This window comes from Naegleria lovaniensis, assembly GCF_003324165.1.
Source record: "Naegleria lovaniensis strain ATCC 30569 chromosome Unknown tig004, whole genome shotgun sequence".
NCBI classification, from domain to species: domain Eukaryota; phylum Heterolobosea; class Eutetramitea; order Acrasida; family Naegleriidae; genus Naegleria; species Naegleria lovaniensis.
Genome location: NW_025407826.1, coordinates 323649 through 342585, shown reverse-complemented (window position 1 = coordinate 342585; position 18937 = coordinate 323649). Strand labels below are relative to the sequence as shown.

The following is an 18937-nucleotide window of genomic DNA, read 5'->3' as shown; positions in this document are numbered from 1 at the left end:
CTGGGCTAACCAGAACAGTGTTAAACAAAAATCTTGGTGAACCTGCTCTCACTTTATTACAACTTGGATAGCCTTGTTAATTCAGCAGTTCCTTAATACTGATAGAGTATCGAGTAGGCCTTATACGTTTGACGCATTTCAAACTTTCTAACTGTTCTGGGCCTACAGCTGATGAGAAGGGTGTCTGTAAGACGTGAAGTGTTTCCTGAACGGTGTTCGTGTCAACATGCAAAACCTTGTCATTATGATGCAAGTAAGAATCGCATTCTGAAGAAGATATATGTTCGTCTTGTTTAATTTGTTGTTTTAACCTAGGACTTCTAATTTTTCGTTGTTTTTGGTACCAAACATCGTTTGGGGATGCTTTTCTTTTTAGATTTGGAATTGTTACTTGGGTGTCCATAAAGACTCCTGAGCGGTTGAAAGTTATTTCATGGAAGACCGTGGAGGTGATTGTATTTGCTTTTGACATTGGTGAAGCGAGAGAGTTGGGATATTCACAGTCGTTACTTGATGATAGGAGTGTCTGGTTGGAGGACTGGGCTTCGTGAATAGGGAACGAACAACTGTAGCATACAGACCCATTAGGTGCATGATATTGTTCCATCACCATTGTTTCATTCGTTGGTTTATGTTCATGCGTAGTAGAACCAATGGTATTCTTTGAACTAAGCTGTTGCTTTGTTGCCCTTATTGAGTTGTTACTATCAGGAATGAATTGATACAATGTAAATTTCATGGGTTGTTTTTTTTGGTGATAGTGGAAAGAGAACGCTCCAATTTCCCTACCGAGAAGCCTTAATAGGAATGCGCTGACATCCTTATTTAATCCCGTGTTATGAATGGCGTTTCACTTACATGTTTAGAAATCGCCATTGGCAATGGTAGGAATCTTTCGATAAATAGCCTTAAAGTCCTTCGTCACATTAGATTTAAGGAAGCGTTATAAATTAAGAATCACTCATGATTTAATAGTTCCTTAATAGATATTGACAATCTTACAGGTGGAGTTGGTTGGGCTGGTATGTGGCCCGTTTCAATGCTGTTCACAGCTGGTGAATGAGTGGGATGGCTGACCGTCGTGCATGAAGAGGGCGTCGTTTGGTGGAGCTTGAGGTGAGTTTGAATGGGATTGGCGGATGTTGAGCTCATGACTGGACAAAGAACCATTGGTTTGGAATGATCTCCATGAGCTTTGTGATGATTCCTCAGCTGAATGGTACTCGTGGATGGGTTATTGGCGATAGTTTTTACAAAGTTTGGTGTTTCATTTTCAATCAATGCATGTGTGCTGTGGTCGAACGAAATCTGATGCAGATGAAATACATGTGGACTGGAATCTGAAGATGAATTACAATCGCTTGCTGAATGTTGTGAAGTCGGAACCAACCCATTGAGATGGCATGGCGCTGAATTTTTCCTCTTCTTCTTGTTTGGTGTTGTTGCATTCTTGGTTCTTTTCTGTCCATTCGTTACTAAAGGAAAGGAATAGAACATGCACCCGTTATGAGGATCGTTGAAGAATTGAGATTCACAAGGCTCTACAATTTCTGTGCGTTGAGTCATGACGAGACCATCTTTTCGTTTCGAATTTCGTTTTTTGGATATTTTAGAAGAGGAACGGAAGGAAGTGGTATCCAAGTGGGTGGAGGGAAAGAGTGGTGGGCATGGTTGTTGTTGATGAGAGTTTGGGCTTACGGTGGTTGAACATGCAGGTGAAAGATCTTTCTGGAAACTGACAATGCTAAGCTTCATTCTAAAGACAAGTGCTGAGGGGTGAGAGTTGGGTTTTAATGTAATTCTGTTGAGAATGAACGAAGAGGAGTACACTCTGATGATGCTGTACAGATACACAATGAGAGTGTTCTCTTGTAGATTTGAATACAATGATCTTTAAACAGTTCAAGAACGAATGGTACGATTCTAGACTGGTTTATGGATTTCCAAGTAGTGATGTTGTTGTTCTTTTGTTTTTTGAAAACGCTCACGAAGAAACACACTTCTCTGTGTTGGACGCAAGTACACTTGCTTGTTCTGGTCCGTGCATCCACAACCTATAGTTTTTGAACAACACGATTATACATATTCGCACAGCAGAAGTTACAAATTTATCAATTTCAGACACCCTCTTTTATATTAAACTCAGAGACATTTATGAATTGTGTGAGTCCCAAACACAATCCATGCTGTGAAATGATCATTCGTTGGAGTAATATTGCACCGATTATCTACCATTTATCTTGCATTTAAGGAATCTTAGTTTGATTAAGGAATTGAGGAGTTCTAAATTCGAGGTTTATACCCATTAATTCTGCTGATTCTTTAAAAACTCATTCTTTGAAAGGCATGGTATATCCGTGCATTAGGCAACTATGATTCAGAACATTCATGCCATATATTTGGAAATTTTCTAAAAGAATTAATTTATCAACTCTTGAATAGATAATATGGACGTTCTTTTTGAAGGGTTCGTGGTAGATTTGGTACCATTGCTGGTGCGAGATTCCATTGGATCATTGGGAATCATTGTTGGATGCAGGATCCTTTTTGATATGGTAGTGGTTGTATAATTGTTGTTGACCGTCTCAGGTGGTTTCACGAGCAAGGTCCCATTAGTAATTGTTCCATGATGGTCAGAGGATGACACAGGAGAAGAACGGAGTTGCTCACTTGATTGTGGTGGACTCCAGTAGGAGAGAATTGAAGGGAATGTTTCATAAGTGGATACAATGTCATCCTTGTCTGTTTGTGGACAATCTTTGTCATCGTTGTTTCTACTGCCGAGATGGTGTGAATGAGAACGCAGCCGTAATGACTCGCTGTTCGTTACATTCCATCCAGCAATAAACTCTTCTTGGTCTATTTCATTAAGCTCATTAAGCTTGTGAAAGAGAGAACAAATATTACTTCGAAGGAGGGTTCGTCGAGATTTTTCTTGTGGTTCAAGACAAGAATCAATTGTTCTTGGAGAGGAAGATGAACTGCAAGTGACGAGTGGAGATAACGAACAAGAGTAGAAGGCTGCTCGATCTCTTGTCAAATGATTTGGCAGTTCAGAGAAGGAATGATCTATCTGGGAGAGGCAACAATGAACACCAACCTTGAAATGATTTGGCTTGCGTTTTGTGTTGTGAGGCTTTGAAATTTTGTTGATATTCTTTGGAAGGATATTGTTGTGTTTGCTTGCAGAATGGGACGTTTCAGTACTTGCTTGTTGAGCAAGTGTAGAATTGCTCAATTTTAGATAGTCAGAGAAATCAAACGAACCATTGAACGGATTTCCATGCAATTGGATTTGTTCTGTATGTCTAGTTTTCATTACTACTGTTCCTTTTGGCTTGGAACTATTTGGCACGAATTCCACAACACTCAGTTTGAACATGTTGACGACTGCCTCTGTGAATAAGAATCTTGGAATGTACTGCAACTCGATCGTTTTTTTCAGTTGTTTTTAATTTGTTCTGTAGGTGTGCGGAACAAAAAAGTGATATGCGGTCATCATCTGAAAAATGCACATGATAAGTATGGACATGGTTTTGCACGACAGGGAGTGGGAAGGAAAGCAACATGAAAGTGTTGTGCGTTGCTTACAAAATCAAAATTTCTTTTTAAGAAAGTGGGATGGATTTATGAACTTGTCATTGCAACGGTCTTACTTCGAAGCTAAATTGTACAATATCACTTTACAATCCTTACAAGCTGATGTTGTGATGGTCATGCACTCTCCTGCCAAAAGTCTAAAAGGGACGCTCGAAGCGTTTGCAAAGATGAGGACAATTTGTTAAATTATTGAAAAAAATGAAACGGTTCGACTTTACTTTTCACTCTTCTGTATCACTGAAATCTTTTAGAGTTCCAAATCGACAGTTGCTTCGACAGTCCAACCAATGCTACTTTGGACAGCAACGAAACATCAGTGCTTTTGCTTTTGATATCGATGGAGTGTTGTTGAGAGGTCATAAACCAATTCCGAAGTCCAGAGAAGCATTGATAGAACTCAAGAAGAACAAGATTCCGTTTTGTACGTATTGTCAATGATGAGTACTTCTGTCCAGAAAATTAATTCTTACTCATTGTTGGATTAAATTTACATAGTGTGTCTCACTAACGGAGGAGGATTTATGGAATCCGTAAAAGCTGATTATGTCAACAATATTTTACAATTACCTGATGAGTTTAAACTCACCCCAGAACAAATGATTCAGAGCCATACTCCTTTTCAAGAATTTGCAAAGGACTATGAGGACAAAAAAGTATTAATTGTAGGAGGTTATGATTGTTTAAATGTCGCAAAATCCTATGGATTTAAACATGCTGTTCATGTGGATGAATATCATAGAAAATATCCTTTCCTTTACAGCATCTTTCCTCCTAGAGATCTTACAAAGGAAGAATATAAAAGAATGAAGCAAATGTATTCATTTGAAATAGATCCTGAAGATAGAATGAGTGCTGTACTTTTTATGTATGAAAGCGATCATCTCGGACGTGATTTACAGATAGGTAAGACTCAATAGATTCAATTGACACATGGTTATGACATTTTTCGTATTCACATACAAGTATTGGATTTTGTATTGAGCAACAATGGGTGTCCAGGACATCTACAAGACTATAACTTTGAAAATTTTGAACAGACTTGTAAGCTTGTCATGTCTAATCAAGACTTTCTTTATTCTTCTTCAGTACGTAGCAGTTCATGAATGCAATTTAAGAACAACACATTTTGCAGTTTTCATGGCCCAGTAAGTTTTTGAAAACACTTCTTGCTTTAAATCGAAATTATTTGTTACACACAATAAGGATTTGGACAAGGAATGATTAAGCTGTGTCTTCAAAGCATTTTTAAAGAGCTTACTGGAAAAGATTTACAAATTCAACAATACGGAAAGCCTATGAAAGTCACATATGACTTTTGCACAAAACGCTTGAACGAGTTGGCAAAAAACAATAATATTGCAGAGCCTATCGACAGAATATTTATGGTGGGTGACAATCCTTTGTCGGACATTCTGGGTGCTCATAATGCTGGAGATCCATGGCAATCAGTACTGGTTAAAACTGGTCTCTATACGGGAGATCTTGACGACAAAAAACCAGCTCACTTTGTCGTTGCCGACGCTTTTACGTTTGTGACTCAACATTTGCAAGATGGATCGTTGGACAAGTAATACAGCATTTCCATACAGGATGCTCTATTTCGGCCTTATTTCTTTGTTAATCTATCACAATATGTCCACGACGAACTATCCTGCAGCAGGGACTCTGCCAGCTTCAGCTTTTTCTGGCATAACTCGTCCTGTGGGTCAATTTCGAGAATTTGTTTGAATAACGAAATGGCTTTTTCGACGTTGAATTTCTCAGGATCGTACAAATGATCGATAGCCTCCTCAAACAAACAGCAAGTAATTTTCTTTGGCGAATCGTCAAATGGGATCACCTCTATCACTTCAATCACCTGATTCTTTCCAACAACAGCAATGTTCCCAACTTTTCTGAATGCATTTTCTCTTACGTTTGGTGTCGTATCAATAATTGATTTCGAAGAAAGGATGACAGCATGATACTGTTTGGTTAAAGATTCCAGTCTTGCTGCAATGTTGACATTATCAGATATTATTGTAGCATCCATTCTTCTAGACTCTCCAACTAATCCAACCGCAACCATACCTCTTGCAATTCCCATACCCACAGATATTGTTGGGTATTTCGGCCCAATAGAAATGTTTAGATCTTTCAGAGAATTTTGAATTTCAATGGCGGCATTGACAGCATGACCAGGTTCCAAAAACAAGGCCACAAAGCCATCACCCAAATACTTATCAATGTATCCATTGTGTTTTCGAATGATGGGTCCAACATTTTTCAAATACTTGTTCAATAATTTGAAAATCTTTTTGGTTTGTAAGTTTTCACTGATTCCTGTATAATTTCGAATGTCCACAAACATTATATCCAATTCCATTTCAAAGAAATCTCCATATTTTAAATCAGTGATTTTATCCTTGTTCAAAATTGAGAGAAATTCTTTTGGAACAAATTTGTAAACAGTATCTTCTTGCAATGCGAGAATTCTTTGCCATGGACCAACAATTGTTTTTGAGAAAATGATTGCAATACAAGTGGAGAGACAAGTCACAAAGAATGTACTCACTGAAAATGCAATCAGTGAGCCAGTTGCTTGCCTAGCCAACTCACGTGCATGCCTTAATGCAGCTTCTCGAAATGAAACTTCCACTTCTCTCATTGCATTCATATACATGGTAACGTTGAAGAACCATTGAGGTGCAGAGTATTGAGAAATATTTTGATGGTTGCTAACCAAGTAATTCTCCATTATGTTACAAGTGGTAGCAACACTGGAATTCTCAACCACTCTTTGGTAAGTTAACAAATTTTCAGTTGATGTCTGGAGTTTAAATCGATGTAATAGTAAGCTTTGTCTGTACTGCATCTGTAGAAAGTATGTGAAATTAGAATAATTGAGCTTCCCTTCAACAAATCCATTACTTCCTATCGCTCTTTTAATTCCTATAAAGACAAATTGAATCAATATCTATATTTGAAATCCCACCATACTTACCTACCACCTCCTTCATTTCAATCATGATATCCACAAGATTTTGACTTTCACAGAATCTTGGGTCTGCACTTTGGGTGGACAAAATTAGTAGCGTGTCCACCATGATGGCAATCCAACGTGTATAGTATTCACGAGCATCATTGACTGACAACTCAAAATTAAGGATGCGAGCTCTCCAATTTGATAACCCATCAATATACGTTTGGATTTTTCCAATGTTATCCCTAGAATCCGAGAAAAACCTTGAGGCTCTGTCCATAGTAATTGACTCTATGATCGTTGATCTGTCCAAAAAAGCCTAATTGCCTCATCACTATCTACATGATACCGTGCCATTTCCGTTACAAAGAGTGTAGCATTGGATACTATATACATGGTAGTAGCTCCTCGTTCGTTCTTTGAGACTTTAAATGGCCAAAAGTTCAGAGCGAACTAACTTACCTGCAAACAATGTACTACATCTGAAACCAGAACTGAGAATTCATACAAGTGCGTAATTTGTTTCGCAGAGGCAATCATTTGCGAAGATTGGTAGATTAACAATGCTCCGAATACACACAACGATATAATGGCAAAGACCACAACCAGAATTAATTTAATGATGAGAGGAATGTGTTCCAACACTGCTAGCAGCCGTTCCGAGCTCAACATTGTTTGTTTTCCATTTACAACGGTTCCTCGTGATTCGAGATGAGTGGATGAGAAGGATTTACAATCACTCTTTCCAGTATCTTCTATGATAGTAGCATGAACCAAAGCTGGAGTGGACTCTTCTTGTTGTTGTTTGGCTGATGAAAGATCGTTCAGGGAGGACGAGACGCAAGGAGGAACCACCACAAAATTTTGAGAAAGCTCTTGTTGCACATTCATTCGTTACCCTGTATGGTTCTCTAATGGAGATTTTTAAGGTTGGATTTATTGTTGGTTGAATTTGTAGAAAACACAGCCCTAATTGCGCAGTTTTATCCATTTTGGGCCTTTTTACCAAGCTCATGCAGCGCCTTACTGGCATATCCTCAATACCAAGTGCTCTTTGTTCGCTCAGAATTCACTCGCGCCCTTGTTATTTCTTTGTTAATCGATCACAGTAGGTCCATTGAGAGCAATCGTTCAGCAAAGATTCGGCAGTGATCAACCTCATTTTGCACAGTTCATCTTCGGGATCAATGGTGAGAATTTGTTTGAGTAACGAGATAGCCTCTCCAATATTGAACTTATCACGATCGTATAAATGATCCATGGCTTTCTCGAACAAATCCTTGGTATTTTTCTTTGGAGAGTCGTCAAACGGAATGACTTCGTACACTTGAATTCCTTGGTTTTTACCAACAACAGCAATGTTGCCAATTTTTCTGAAAAAGCTTTCTCGCACCATAGGAGTGGTATCAATAATTTGTTTGGTCACCAAGATGTGAGCATTCAATTGCTTGGTTAAACTTTCTAGTCTGGCGCTCAGATTGACACTAACACAGAAATGAGTTTGATACATATTTCTGTAGTTTCACTTACCTGTCTGATATAATAGTGGCATCCATTCTCCTAGATTCGCCAATTAAGCCAACAGCCACCATACCCCTTGCAATTCCCATTCCTACAGCAATGTGAGGATATTTGTGCCCAAGCGCTTCATTGAACAGCTTGAGAGACATTTGAATTTCAATTGCCGCATTGACAGCATGACCAGGTTCCAAAAACAAGGCCACAAAGCCATCACCCAAATACTTATCAATGTATCCATTGTGTTTTCGAATGATGGGTCCAACATTTTTCAAATACTTGTTCAATAATTTGAAAATCTTTTTGGTTTGTAAGTTTTCACTGATTCCTGTATAATTTCGAATGTCCACAAACATTATATCCAATTCCATTTCAAAGAAATCTCCATATTTTAAATCAGTGATTTTATCCTTGTTCAAAATTGAGAGAAATTCTTTTGGAACAAATTTGTAAACAGTATCTTCTTGCAATGCGAGAATTCTTTGCCATGGACCAACAATTGTTTTTGAGAAAATGATTGCAATACAAGTGGAGAGACAAGTCACAAAGAATGTACTCACTGAAAATGCAATCAGTGAGCCAGTTGCTTGCCAAGTTAAATTGTTTGCATGAGACACAGTAATTTTTCGAAGGTAATTTTCGACGTCTCTCATTGCGTCTATAAAGATTGTCATGTTATTGAACCATTGGGTTGATGAGTAGAGTGTTGCAGACTGGTAGTTTTGAATCAAATAGGATTCCATAATTTCACAATTCAATGCTTCTTGTGTTTTCATGACTGTTGTTTCGTAAAAGGAGTAGGTTGATTGAGAGCTTAGCAGTTTCAAATGTCGCTGAAGCAAAATCCCCTGTGCCTGTATTTGAAGGAAATAATTGTAGTTAGTAGTTGAGAGGGCTTTTGCAGTGAATCCGTTACTTCCAATCGCCCGTTTGATACCTTTTATGTAGTATTCAACGAGTTGAAAGATATGGAAATTGGAAATAATCCACTTACCTGTTATTTCTTTCAGTTCTGTTACTGTATTAAACACCGTCTGAACCATTGCAAATTCAGAGTCGGAGCTTTGGCTTGACAAGATGATTAAGGTGTCAATGATGGCCGTGTTCCAATTTGTAAAATAATCCAGTGCAACTTTTGCAACAGGAAATTGCAGGTTTGTGATCTTTTGACGCCACACCTGAAGTCCATCAATATAAACTTGAATTTTGTCCAAGTTTGCACTGGCATCCAAGAAATAACGTGAAGATGAATCGGGAATGATCGCTTTCAAAGTAACGGTCCTTTCTAAATATGCTTTTAATGCAGCATCCGTCTCATTTCGATATGAAGCAAGTTCCTGAACAAATAAAGTACCTGAGGAGCCCAAATAAATGGACGAAGAACCACGCTCTCTCTGATGAAACGACATGAATATTAAGGTCATCATGGTACATATTCAAATCATATATGCCGTACTTACCTGAAGGCTGTGCACGATATCAGAAAACAAGACTGATATTTCAGAAAGACTCTGAATTTGACGAGCTGATTCTATTTGCCTAACTGAATTTACGATGAGCAGGGCCCCGAAAACACAAAGGGATAATATAGCAAAGATCACAACCAGAATGAGTTTGAGAGATAGTGGTATCTTCTCTAATAAACCGACAATGGTGTTCGATCCAAATACTTGTTTCTTCAATATTGTTTGAGACGTTACAGAGTCTGATAGAGTTTTTCCTGTAGTGACCGAAAACCGTCGGTCCATCGTTGTTAACGAAAAAGTATCATCCTTATGGGAAGATGATACATGGGTGGGAGTTTGTAGATGATGACCTGGGATGGATTTTGCATCGTATTGAGTTCCCCCGATGGGTACGACCTGATTCACTTTAGGCATGTGTATTGAGGTTGGTTGGCCAAGAGTGTTTTTTTCTTTGGGTGCCAGGCGTAACGGCATGTCTTGCTCAAAAGTGCCAAAAAAATATGTTTGTTTTGCTAAATGTGTATGTTCATGTTCGTAACAAAGTGTGATCCCAGAATGTGAACAATTTCCATACAACCAAAATTGATCTTGCAGTCAGAAATTCGATCTCTCAATTCACCTCCTCCAGCATGACAAAGGAAACCATGAACCAACAGGTTCAATTTAACAGCACAACAAAAAAAATGAAACGAAATATTGCTGCTGACTCTGACCCCTTATCGTTACAGCCTTCGGAGAAGAAAAAGAAAAGTACTATTATTCAAGAGTTGGGTTATACAGACGAGGAAAATCCTTTTAACGATAAAACACTTTCCGATAAATTTGTATGGACTAAAAAGGATCCATCAACACAATATGACTACGATCACGACCAATCAATAACGGACACTAAAAAGAACGAAATTTTGAAAATCAAACAACAGAGATTGGAAAGAGAATTAGAAAAGAGAAGATGGGAAATGGAAAGAGAGAGGGTTTTCAGAGAACGTGAGGCTGAACGATTTGACGAGTATGAACAAAAAGAGCTTGGCTTTCATTTAAAGCAGGCCAACCTTGCGTCTTTTATCAGACTGAAAGAAAAACGACCTAAGCTGCTAGATTTTATTATTAATAACATGAAATATTTGAGGTACAAGGATAAATTGCTTGGTGAAGACTACGATAGTCACCTGATATTAAGCAGTGAACACGAGAGAATATTCGGAGTTGAATATAAAAAGCCGCACGAGATACTGTATCGTAAGAATTTGAAGGATTTATTAGAATCTCAGGAAGATTTGCAAACCATGATAGAGTGTGACACAGATTACCAAGAGTTTTGGAGAGCTCTAAATGTAATCATGAACGATGAGATTAACTACGCAAAGGAAAGAGAAAAAAGAAAGGAGAATGCAAAACTAGATGATAGAACAAAGCCAATCCATGAATCAGTGGTAAATGAAATTAAAGAACTGTTGTCTGGTAAAAATATGGAAGAATTATTGGAGATGGAAAAATTGATTGATGATACTTTGGACAATAGAGATGCTTCAACAGATGTAGAATATTGGGAAGGTTTAAAAAAGTATTTACAGATTTACAAAGCTAGAGCTTTCGTAGAAGAATATCATAACAAGGCATTGGAAGTATACTCTGAAATGAAGACAAAGAACAAGCTTGACAGAATATTTACTCATCATACAAGCACCTCTGAATATCAAGCACCCTCCTCAAGTAGACAAAGTACTTCACACGACAACCAAACCTCCAATGAAGAAGAAAAATTATTACGAGAATTTAGAAATAAGGAATCTGAAGATGGAGACGAAGACGCAGTGGAGGAAGTCAAACTTGTAAATCAACAGTATGCTTGGAACGACAAGTATAGACCAAGAAAGCCAAAATACTTCAATAGGGTGAGAACTGGATATGAATGGACAAAATACAACAGAACTCACTACGATCACGAAAATCCACCTCCAAAAGTTATTCAAGGATACAAATTTAATATTTTTTATCCTGATTTAATTGACAAATCTAATACTCCTTCATTTAAGATCGAAAGAGATCCAACAAGTGATGAGTTTTCAATTCTGAGATTCCAAGCTGGCCCACCATACGAAGATATTTGCTTTAGAATTGTCAATCGAGAGTGGGAACGTTCTTACAAGAGAGGTTATAAGTGTGTGTTTGAAAGAGGTGTTCTCCAGCTACACTTTAAATTCAAGAAACTAAGATTTAGATATTAATGAAATTTAAATTATTAACTATAATAATTCTAATGGTGATGCTCACATGCACCGTCATGGTCGTGACACGAATGTTCATCATGATGGTCACAACAACAGTGATCTCCCTTTTCTTGCATTTCCTTGAGGGCAGTCTCAATTTGTTGTCTCATCTGTGTCGATCGAGCCCAAATGATCAAGTTCACTCGCTCTCCCTTAGTCAACGGTAAGGCACCATGCATCATGGCTCCGTCATGCATAACCGCTCGCCCTGGAACATGCTTATATTCGAAATATTGATTGTACGTTTTGGGATCATCTCGGTGACCTTTAAAAAACAAATTTCCGCCTTCAAATCCTGGTTTTCCAAGGCAAACGTTGAGGGTTAATTCGCTGTCATCAACATGAACTGAAAGATCAGAGTCTCCTCCAATGAAATACTCAACTAAAAAAGTATGATGGTCATCAAGATCAAAACCAGCTGGATTCATAATCTTGGCCAACGGTGAAAAATACTCTCGAACAAATGTATCAAAGAATTTACCCATTCCAATCTCGTCTATCACAATTCCGTAATTATTCATTGAGTTAGGACGTAATTTCACGTTTTGTGTCTTTTCGTAATTATCCTTCTCTTCAATTAATTTTTTACAAAATTCTTCAGTAAAAATCACTAAAGAATACACTTGTGGTACTTCTTCTGTCAAAATAGTTAGTAATATTTCTCTCTTCTTTTGATTGTATTCCTTTCTAATGTTATTAAAGCTTTCCTCATCTTGTGCGTTTTGCATCAATTCGAAATATGAATGTAATTGCTTGGCATCCTTGCAAGCCTTTACAAATACCGGATCTACAAATCGTTCATCAAATTCAAATATATCTGAATGTAATGGTTTGTAATTCTGGTTTTGAAAAGTTAGAGTATCCCGTACGATTTGATGAGTTTCCATGAGGATAGTCGAGCAGTCAAGATGTTTGATTTTTTTTAACTCCCAAGTTCAACTTGGAACTGCACCACAGTTTGTTGTAATGGTTTTGCCAAACAGAGTTAATTTAAAGATCTTATGATGAAGCGTCATTACAGAAAAATGGTGTAAAGATTCAAGCTTTTTGCAACTTAGCTGTTCTATTAACAAACAGTAGAAGTGAAAATTGTAATCAAACAATTATAATTGAAAACCACGGATTTTGCTTTACAAAAAAATGATGTTGCGTTATTCTTCATTTAAAATCGCTTTGATTGCAATCAGTAGCGTTGTTGTGATTTTCCTCGGTGCCATTGGTGTCCAATGCCAGCTCTTGAATCATCATCAGTTTCATTCATCATCATCATTAGGCACAGTGAATTTTCAAGTCAACATGTTGACCAATCCGATGCCCTTCAAACATTATTGGAAACGATCGGTAGGATCCTGTCATGCTACCTTTTGTTTACGGGCTGATTGGAGAGAACAATTAAAAATTGCCCAAAAAGAATTGGGGTTTTATGGAATTCGCTTTCAGTAGGTGTTTGATAAGAGTGATCAACTTTTGAAATCCAAATATACATGTATTCCATTGATCTCATCAAATTTCAATCTCATACAGTGGTATTTTAGATGATGATATGAGTGTGGTGCTACCTAAACGACATGATCCAAATACTTTAATTTATTCATTTTATAATGTTGACACTTGTTATGATTTTCTTGTAAAGGAAATGAAAATGAAACCAATTGTAGAATTGAGTTTCATGCCACAATTATTAGCAAGTGATCCAAGTAAAACTATCTTTCACTACAATGGTGGAATTTCACCTCCAAAGAGCATGAAACAATGGAATGATTTAATTTATAATTTTGTTTCACATTTGGTACAACGATATGGTATTGATGAAGTATCGACATGGCATTTTGAGGTAAGTATTGTACAGTAGCTGATGACGTTTCCTTGTTCATCCATGGGGATTGGAATATCACCATGAATGATTAGGTCTGGAATGAACCTAATTTGAGGTAAGAATTCTTCACAACATGATTCGAGTTTCATTGATGGATTGAATAACAATATGAATATGAATATGGATTTGAAAAAAACAGAAATACATTCTGGACTGGAACTCAACAAGATTACTTTAATTTGTACAACAACACTGCACATACCATCAAGTCTGTGAGTCAACGATTGAGAGTAGGTGGACCAGCAACTGCTGGATCTGGATGGATTCAAGATTTTGTGAATTTTGTTCGTTCCAATAATATTCCAAATGATTTTGTCTCAACTCATGAATATCCAACAGATATAGAACCATTGGCAACGGATACATTGATTAAGGTTGCAAAACAAAGTAGAAGCATTGTTGGATCAAACACTCCTCTTTTTTATACAGAGGTATGTTTTTTGAAAAGATCAATAGATGACGTCACTCCACGTCGTATATGTACATTTTGACCAATTTTTCTAAATGTAGTGGAATGCTGGCCTTGGCGATCTTGGAAGTGGCACCTATTTCTATCAAGACACAAGCTATCCAGCTGCTCTTATTACAAGGACACTATTTTCATTGCACAATGTGGTCGATGTTTATTCTTATTGGACATTCAGTGATCTTTTTGAGGAGCATGGCCAATATTCAGAAGTATTCCAAGAAGGATTTGGTATGATGACTATTTACTCCATTAGGAAGCCTGTTTGGAGAGCATTTCAATTAATGGCCAAGTCAGGAGAGGAATTATATAATGCCACGACTGATACAGCAGCGAGTACTGTGAATGTGTATACCACACTTAATCGCGACACTCGTGAGGTTATGATCTTTGCATCAAACTATCAAGTGCCTTCACAGCCTGGAAGTAGCTACGTGGTCTCAATCAAAGTCAACACACAGTTACATTTCAAGAATTGTGTTCAAAGCATTATTGATGAAACACATTCCAATGCTTTCACTAGGTGGCATCAAATTGGTTCTCCCACTTATCCAACAGAGGCTCAAATCAAAGATCTTAACGAAGCATCACTATTATTTACTCAGCCTATCACTCCTAAAGATGATACTTTGTTTGTGATGCAAATGGAGAATCCTTCTTTGCATGTCATTACCTGCAATGTTTAAGGAATTCAATGATTTATTAATCAGACACAGGAGTCATCAAAAATCTAATGTGCCTGTACTTGTGTGAAATATACTGAATGTATAAATCAATGAGTAATTTTTCGAGATCGTACAATTTTTCTTTTCCTTGTTCGCACAAATGTCTAATGGATTTGTAGAATATTTTGACCTTTACCAAAGACTTTCCATCCAATAACAATCTCTTGAGTGGTGTTCTCTCTTTTTTGCAAAATATTTTAAATTTTTGTTGCCAGCCCTCGTGATCTGTGTTAAACTCTTCTAATTCGTTCTCAAAAAACTCCACAGTAGGTTTGTAACCTTTTGGCCTCCAACCGAGAAGCGATTCATGAATATACAAAATTCTCAACGTCTTGGTCTGAGATAACACTTTCAAAAAATCATACTTTTCGAACATGTTGTAATTTGGCTTGAATAAAACTAATTTGTAAAGGGAAGAAAGAGGTAATAGTTTTTCAGCGCCTCCAACCAAGATAAAGTCTCCAGTCAGACTTTGAATTTTCTTATTCACAATTTGTTTTAAAAACGTTTCCCGGTCGAACACAATAGCGAGCTTGGAAGCCGGATTAGGTTGAGCCTGAATGCATTTGACAGTTTCTCGAATGTCGTTTAAGAAGGGTATTCCAACTCCCACGCTGGGACTGTAAGCATAAGCGTATCCATTATTGGAACATTGCTCATTGTTGGTTTGTTTTGGATAAGTTCTCAAGGATAAATACAAAACTACTGATGTCATTTTTGGAAACTCTCGTAATAGCATGCTTAACGAAGAACGTGAATGTAAACCTCCTCTCAAATCAATATGTTTGAGTCCTGGTAAATATTTCTTTAAAAGTTTTACGGTTTCATCAAGAGGCTCCGTTTGGCTATCCACAACAAAGGTCAATTTCGTAAGATTAGGAAAGCAAGTAAGCATTTGAAATATTTTCTCTCTACGTTGAATATTTTGCTGCTGATGCTGTTGTTGTTGAGTATTTTGGTTGAGCTTTTTCTCAAAGTATGATAAAGAAGTAATAGTAGATCGAAATGATAGGGCTAAATAATTGCTTTTCATGGTATGAAATAAATTAAAATTAATTGTGTGATTCAACAACGGTAATTTTTCAAAGAAGGATTGTGAGTCCATTTTCTCTGCTGATTTGTTGAAAAATTGATCCTTGTTCTCGTTCAGCATTATTGATATAATAGTGGATTGTAAATATTCTAGATATTGACTTAGAGTGCTAAATGTGAGCGTATTTGTTTCTTTGTCTAGAGTTGGTTTTTTATATTCTAGGTTTACCGAATACTCAGTTTCTTTCGGCTCAAATCTCGATAAATATCCTTCCTTTAAATAGTCATTTACAATCACTTCATGTGATGTAAATCCTTCCCATAGTATTTGTAATAAATCTAAATAATTCTCTCTTAACATAATATTTCCCATATCTATAGCATTTAGAGATTTACCACAGGGGCTTTTAAAATATTTCATGAGAGTATCTCTAATGAATCTCATTATGGTGATAGTGGAGCCTCCACAATTTTTTCTCTTTTTGTATGGGTTTGCAAGCATTAGTTTTTGCATTTTTGTGAGAGCCACTCGCAAAAATAGGTCATCCATCAATCTCCTTTGAAAGAAGTAAGTAAAATAAAAATCATCCATGCTATTTTCAATCTCCACTGTACATATTTTAATATTTGGATAAATCATCACTAGGCGATGGGTAAGAGGAAAGTATTGATCATACATTGTAGAACTATATTGATAATATTTGCATTTTCCGAATATTTGGCAAAATATAAAACGAGAATAATTGTTGATGAGATGTTCATCACAATGAGAAAAAATTATCTTTCTTGAACGGTCGCTCAATTTTAAACATCCTCTAAGATCTTTTCCGAATGAATATCTTTCTGCAATAATAATCTCTAAATAGGGTTGAAACGAGAAAATATGTTGAATAATTTCCATAGGAAGATCGGGAAAAGTTCTGTGAGTCATGTAACCATTGATGGTACTATTTTTCGATTTTGTTGGTTTGTTTGCAACCGGAGGTAGCTGTATTGAAGAGGAGGGCGTGTGCCCGGAATTAATTTTGCCAGAGGACGCCTGTTTCACTTTAGACTTGTGCTTTCTCATTTTTTTGGCAATAAAATTCAAAAGAAAAGGCTTTGTGATTCATCCTTTACTTCTTAAGTACTTTGTTCTTACACAAATACAATTTCTCTCATTGAAACAATAAACATCCAATCACTACAATTCAACGAAAATTAAAAAATTGTGATCGCCCACCGTGGGGCTCGAACCCACGACCACAAGATTAAGAGTCTTGCGCTCTACCGACTGAGCTAGACGGGCAGACATTTGATTTTGATGTCATGAATAAATATTGTTTATGCCTGAATAATGTTTATCGTTGTTGACCATCACCAATCTTTTTCGAATCAAAAAGAAAAGCTTCTTGATGTCAATTGCTGTGTCACTGAAAGTGAATGTTGAAGATGAAAATTACCAATTCAAAACCATCAATGATGATCATACCAAGTCCTATGACGAGGTGAAAATCTTCAGCACCAAGGGACAACAAGTTGAATTGAAAGACATCACGCACTCGAACGATTCATCATTCTCATCATCACACCACATCATGAAACAACAGTCGTAGCGCCGCAACATCATACCACTCCTCCTATTGATTCTGATTCGACCACATCAACCACACAACCTCCAGGAATTACAAATATGAAAAATCATTTAGCCCGTAGTGGGTATATATCCGAATCGAATGGTGAATCCGAAGAAGAAACATCAAATCCATTTGATTTAAACATTTCCATTCCATCCTCTTCAGCCAATAATCATCATTATGGTACTACTGCTACTACGACCAGAACCAATCATGATGATCCGAGCAACAACAACAACAACAACAGTAGCAGCAGTACTTCTCTTCGTCAATCCAAAGCCTATTCTTCCATCTACACCTCCAGTCATCATACTACTCTTTCTTCATTCACTCCACGTTCTAACAAAATCAAAACGAATGAAAACATTCTCTACCTTGTGTTTGAAATTCTTGCAAGTACCAGTTTTTTAATTTATCTCCTCTATGGAGTGTTTTATTATTCATTTCATACGTTTGCCATTCCATTGGATCAAGACAATTCTGCTCATCACTATTTATTACCCTTGTTCTTTTTATTGGGTGGAGCATGTGTGGGTGGTTGGATGCTCTCGGGCTTCTTTTTATGGAAATTAAAGAAATTGAGATCCATGAAAAGGTACGAGCTCAACAAGTGTGTCTCTTGCTCGTCATTGTTTTCATTGTGTGGGTTGTGGTCTTGCCTTATTCCACTCTTCATTGCATTTGTATGTACTGTGATTTATATTGGATTCACCATTGCCCGCCCGAGAGATTTGGCAAGTATGATTGGTTGCATCTTTTATGGAGTCATTTCAATAGTGGCACTTGTGATTGTGATGACATCCTCTCTTGGATGTACATTCTCCATGAAAAAGATGAAGAAACGAAATATTCCACTATTATTATTTCGAAAATTTAGACATGCCATTTCCGTGGTGTGTGTCGTGATTTGTGTCATTCTATTTCTTGTCATGTTTATTTACTTGATTATTTGTGGAGTAATTTTTTCAAATTTACAATTGACAACTCCTTCAGGTGGAATGGAATTATCTGTATTCACACGAATTTTATACTTTTTAGAATGGATGGCCTTTTTTGCATGCGTTGCTTTTGGAATGATCTTTTTCAAACAATTTCCAAAGATTACTCTGTTCTTCATTTTAGTTCCATTGTTGATATCAGCATTGTCCTTTGCACTGTCTATTGTTGAGAGTAATATGATGTATAATTATGTGATGGATGGTGCTTTTAGAAATTTATATGGAGTATTTGGAGATAATAATTACATTTTAGATCAAGCAGTGACCTTAATGGCCATGATATTCTTTAATGTGACTAGTTATTTTGCATATTTTAAGATTAAACTTTGATCTTCACTTGGGATGTCTTTGATTTGGTTGGTATTATTGATGAAAACAGAATTCTGACATTGAAAAGGCTGATATAAT

The 18937-nt window shown here is 36.9% G+C and overlaps 11 protein-coding genes across 11 annotated transcripts; 4 read left to right on the top strand and 7 right to left on the bottom strand.

Annotated features, from left to right (window-relative positions):
• Window positions 1–76: 76 nt before the first annotated feature.
• Window positions 77–739, bottom strand: C9374_011356 (uncharacterized protein; the record flags this gene model as incomplete). The annotated part of the gene is made up of 1 exon (XM_044687002.1): window positions 77–739. The coding sequence occupies one exon, from the start codon at window positions 737–739 to the stop codon at window positions 77–79; it is 663 nt and encodes a 220-aa protein (XP_044554525.1).
• A 218-nt stretch (window positions 740–957) lies between these two features.
• C9374_011355 (uncharacterized protein) lies at window positions 958–1755 on the bottom strand (the record flags this gene model as incomplete). Its single annotated transcript, XM_044687001.1, has 1 exon — window positions 958–1755. The coding sequence occupies one exon, from the start codon at window positions 1753–1755 to the stop codon at window positions 958–960; it is 798 nt and encodes a 265-aa protein (XP_044554524.1).
• Window positions 1756–2419: 664 nt separating this feature from the next.
• On the bottom strand, window positions 2420–3382 carry C9374_011354 (uncharacterized protein; the record flags this gene model as incomplete). The annotated part of the gene is made up of 1 exon (XM_044687000.1): window positions 2420–3382. The coding sequence occupies one exon, from the start codon at window positions 3380–3382 to the stop codon at window positions 2420–2422; it is 963 nt and encodes a 320-aa protein (XP_044554523.1).
• Window positions 3383–3798: 416 nt separating this feature from the next.
• On the top strand, window positions 3799–5171 carry C9374_011353 (uncharacterized protein; the record flags this gene model as incomplete). The annotated part of the gene is made up of 5 exons (XM_044686999.1): window positions 3799–4021; window positions 4096–4503; window positions 4564–4685; window positions 4733–4745; window positions 4804–5171. The coding sequence occupies 5 exons, from the start codon at window positions 3799–3801 to the stop codon at window positions 5169–5171; spliced, it is 1134 nt and encodes a 377-aa protein (XP_044554522.1).
• A 35-nt stretch (window positions 5172–5206) lies between these two features.
• On the bottom strand, window positions 5207–7453 carry C9374_011352 (uncharacterized protein; the record flags this gene model as incomplete). Its single annotated transcript, XM_044686998.1, has 2 exons — window positions 5207–6454; window positions 7025–7453. 2 exons carry the CDS (start codon window positions 7451–7453, stop codon window positions 5207–5209), a joined length of 1677 nt encoding a protein of 558 aa, XP_044554521.1.
• A 193-nt stretch (window positions 7454–7646) lies between these two features.
• On the bottom strand, window positions 7647–9960 carry C9374_011351 (uncharacterized protein; the record flags this gene model as incomplete). Its single annotated transcript, XM_044686997.1, has 4 exons — window positions 7647–8046; window positions 8093–9017; window positions 9075–9474; window positions 9541–9960. The coding sequence occupies 4 exons, from the start codon at window positions 9958–9960 to the stop codon at window positions 7647–7649; spliced, it is 2145 nt and encodes a 714-aa protein (XP_044554520.1).
• A 269-nt stretch (window positions 9961–10229) lies between these two features.
• Window positions 10230–11774, top strand: C9374_011350 (uncharacterized protein; the record flags this gene model as incomplete). Its single annotated transcript, XM_044686996.1, has 1 exon — window positions 10230–11774. One exon carries the CDS (start codon window positions 10230–10232, stop codon window positions 11772–11774), a length of 1545 nt encoding a protein of 514 aa, XP_044554519.1.
• A 29-nt stretch (window positions 11775–11803) lies between these two features.
• Window positions 11804–12703, bottom strand: C9374_011349 (uncharacterized protein; the record flags this gene model as incomplete). Its single annotated transcript, XM_044686995.1, has 1 exon — window positions 11804–12703. The coding sequence occupies one exon, from the start codon at window positions 12701–12703 to the stop codon at window positions 11804–11806; it is 900 nt and encodes a 299-aa protein (XP_044554518.1).
• Window positions 12704–12956: 253 nt separating this feature from the next.
• Window positions 12957–14844, top strand: C9374_011348 (uncharacterized protein; the record flags this gene model as incomplete). Its single annotated transcript, XM_044686993.1, has 5 exons — window positions 12957–13255; window positions 13341–13650; window positions 13725–13747; window positions 13832–14123; window positions 14203–14844. 5 exons carry the CDS (start codon window positions 12957–12959, stop codon window positions 14842–14844), a joined length of 1566 nt encoding a protein of 521 aa, XP_044554517.1.
• A 16-nt stretch (window positions 14845–14860) lies between these two features.
• C9374_011347 (uncharacterized protein) lies at window positions 14861–16984 on the bottom strand (the record flags this gene model as incomplete). The annotated part of the gene is made up of 1 exon (XM_044686992.1): window positions 14861–16984. The coding sequence occupies one exon, from the start codon at window positions 16982–16984 to the stop codon at window positions 14861–14863; it is 2124 nt and encodes a 707-aa protein (XP_044554516.1).
• A 603-nt stretch (window positions 16985–17587) lies between these two features.
• C9374_011346 (uncharacterized protein) lies at window positions 17588–18859 on the top strand (the record flags this gene model as incomplete). Its single annotated transcript, XM_044686991.1, has 1 exon — window positions 17588–18859. One exon carries the CDS (start codon window positions 17588–17590, stop codon window positions 18857–18859), a length of 1272 nt encoding a protein of 423 aa, XP_044554515.1.
• Between the last annotated feature and the right edge of the window lie 78 nt (window positions 18860–18937).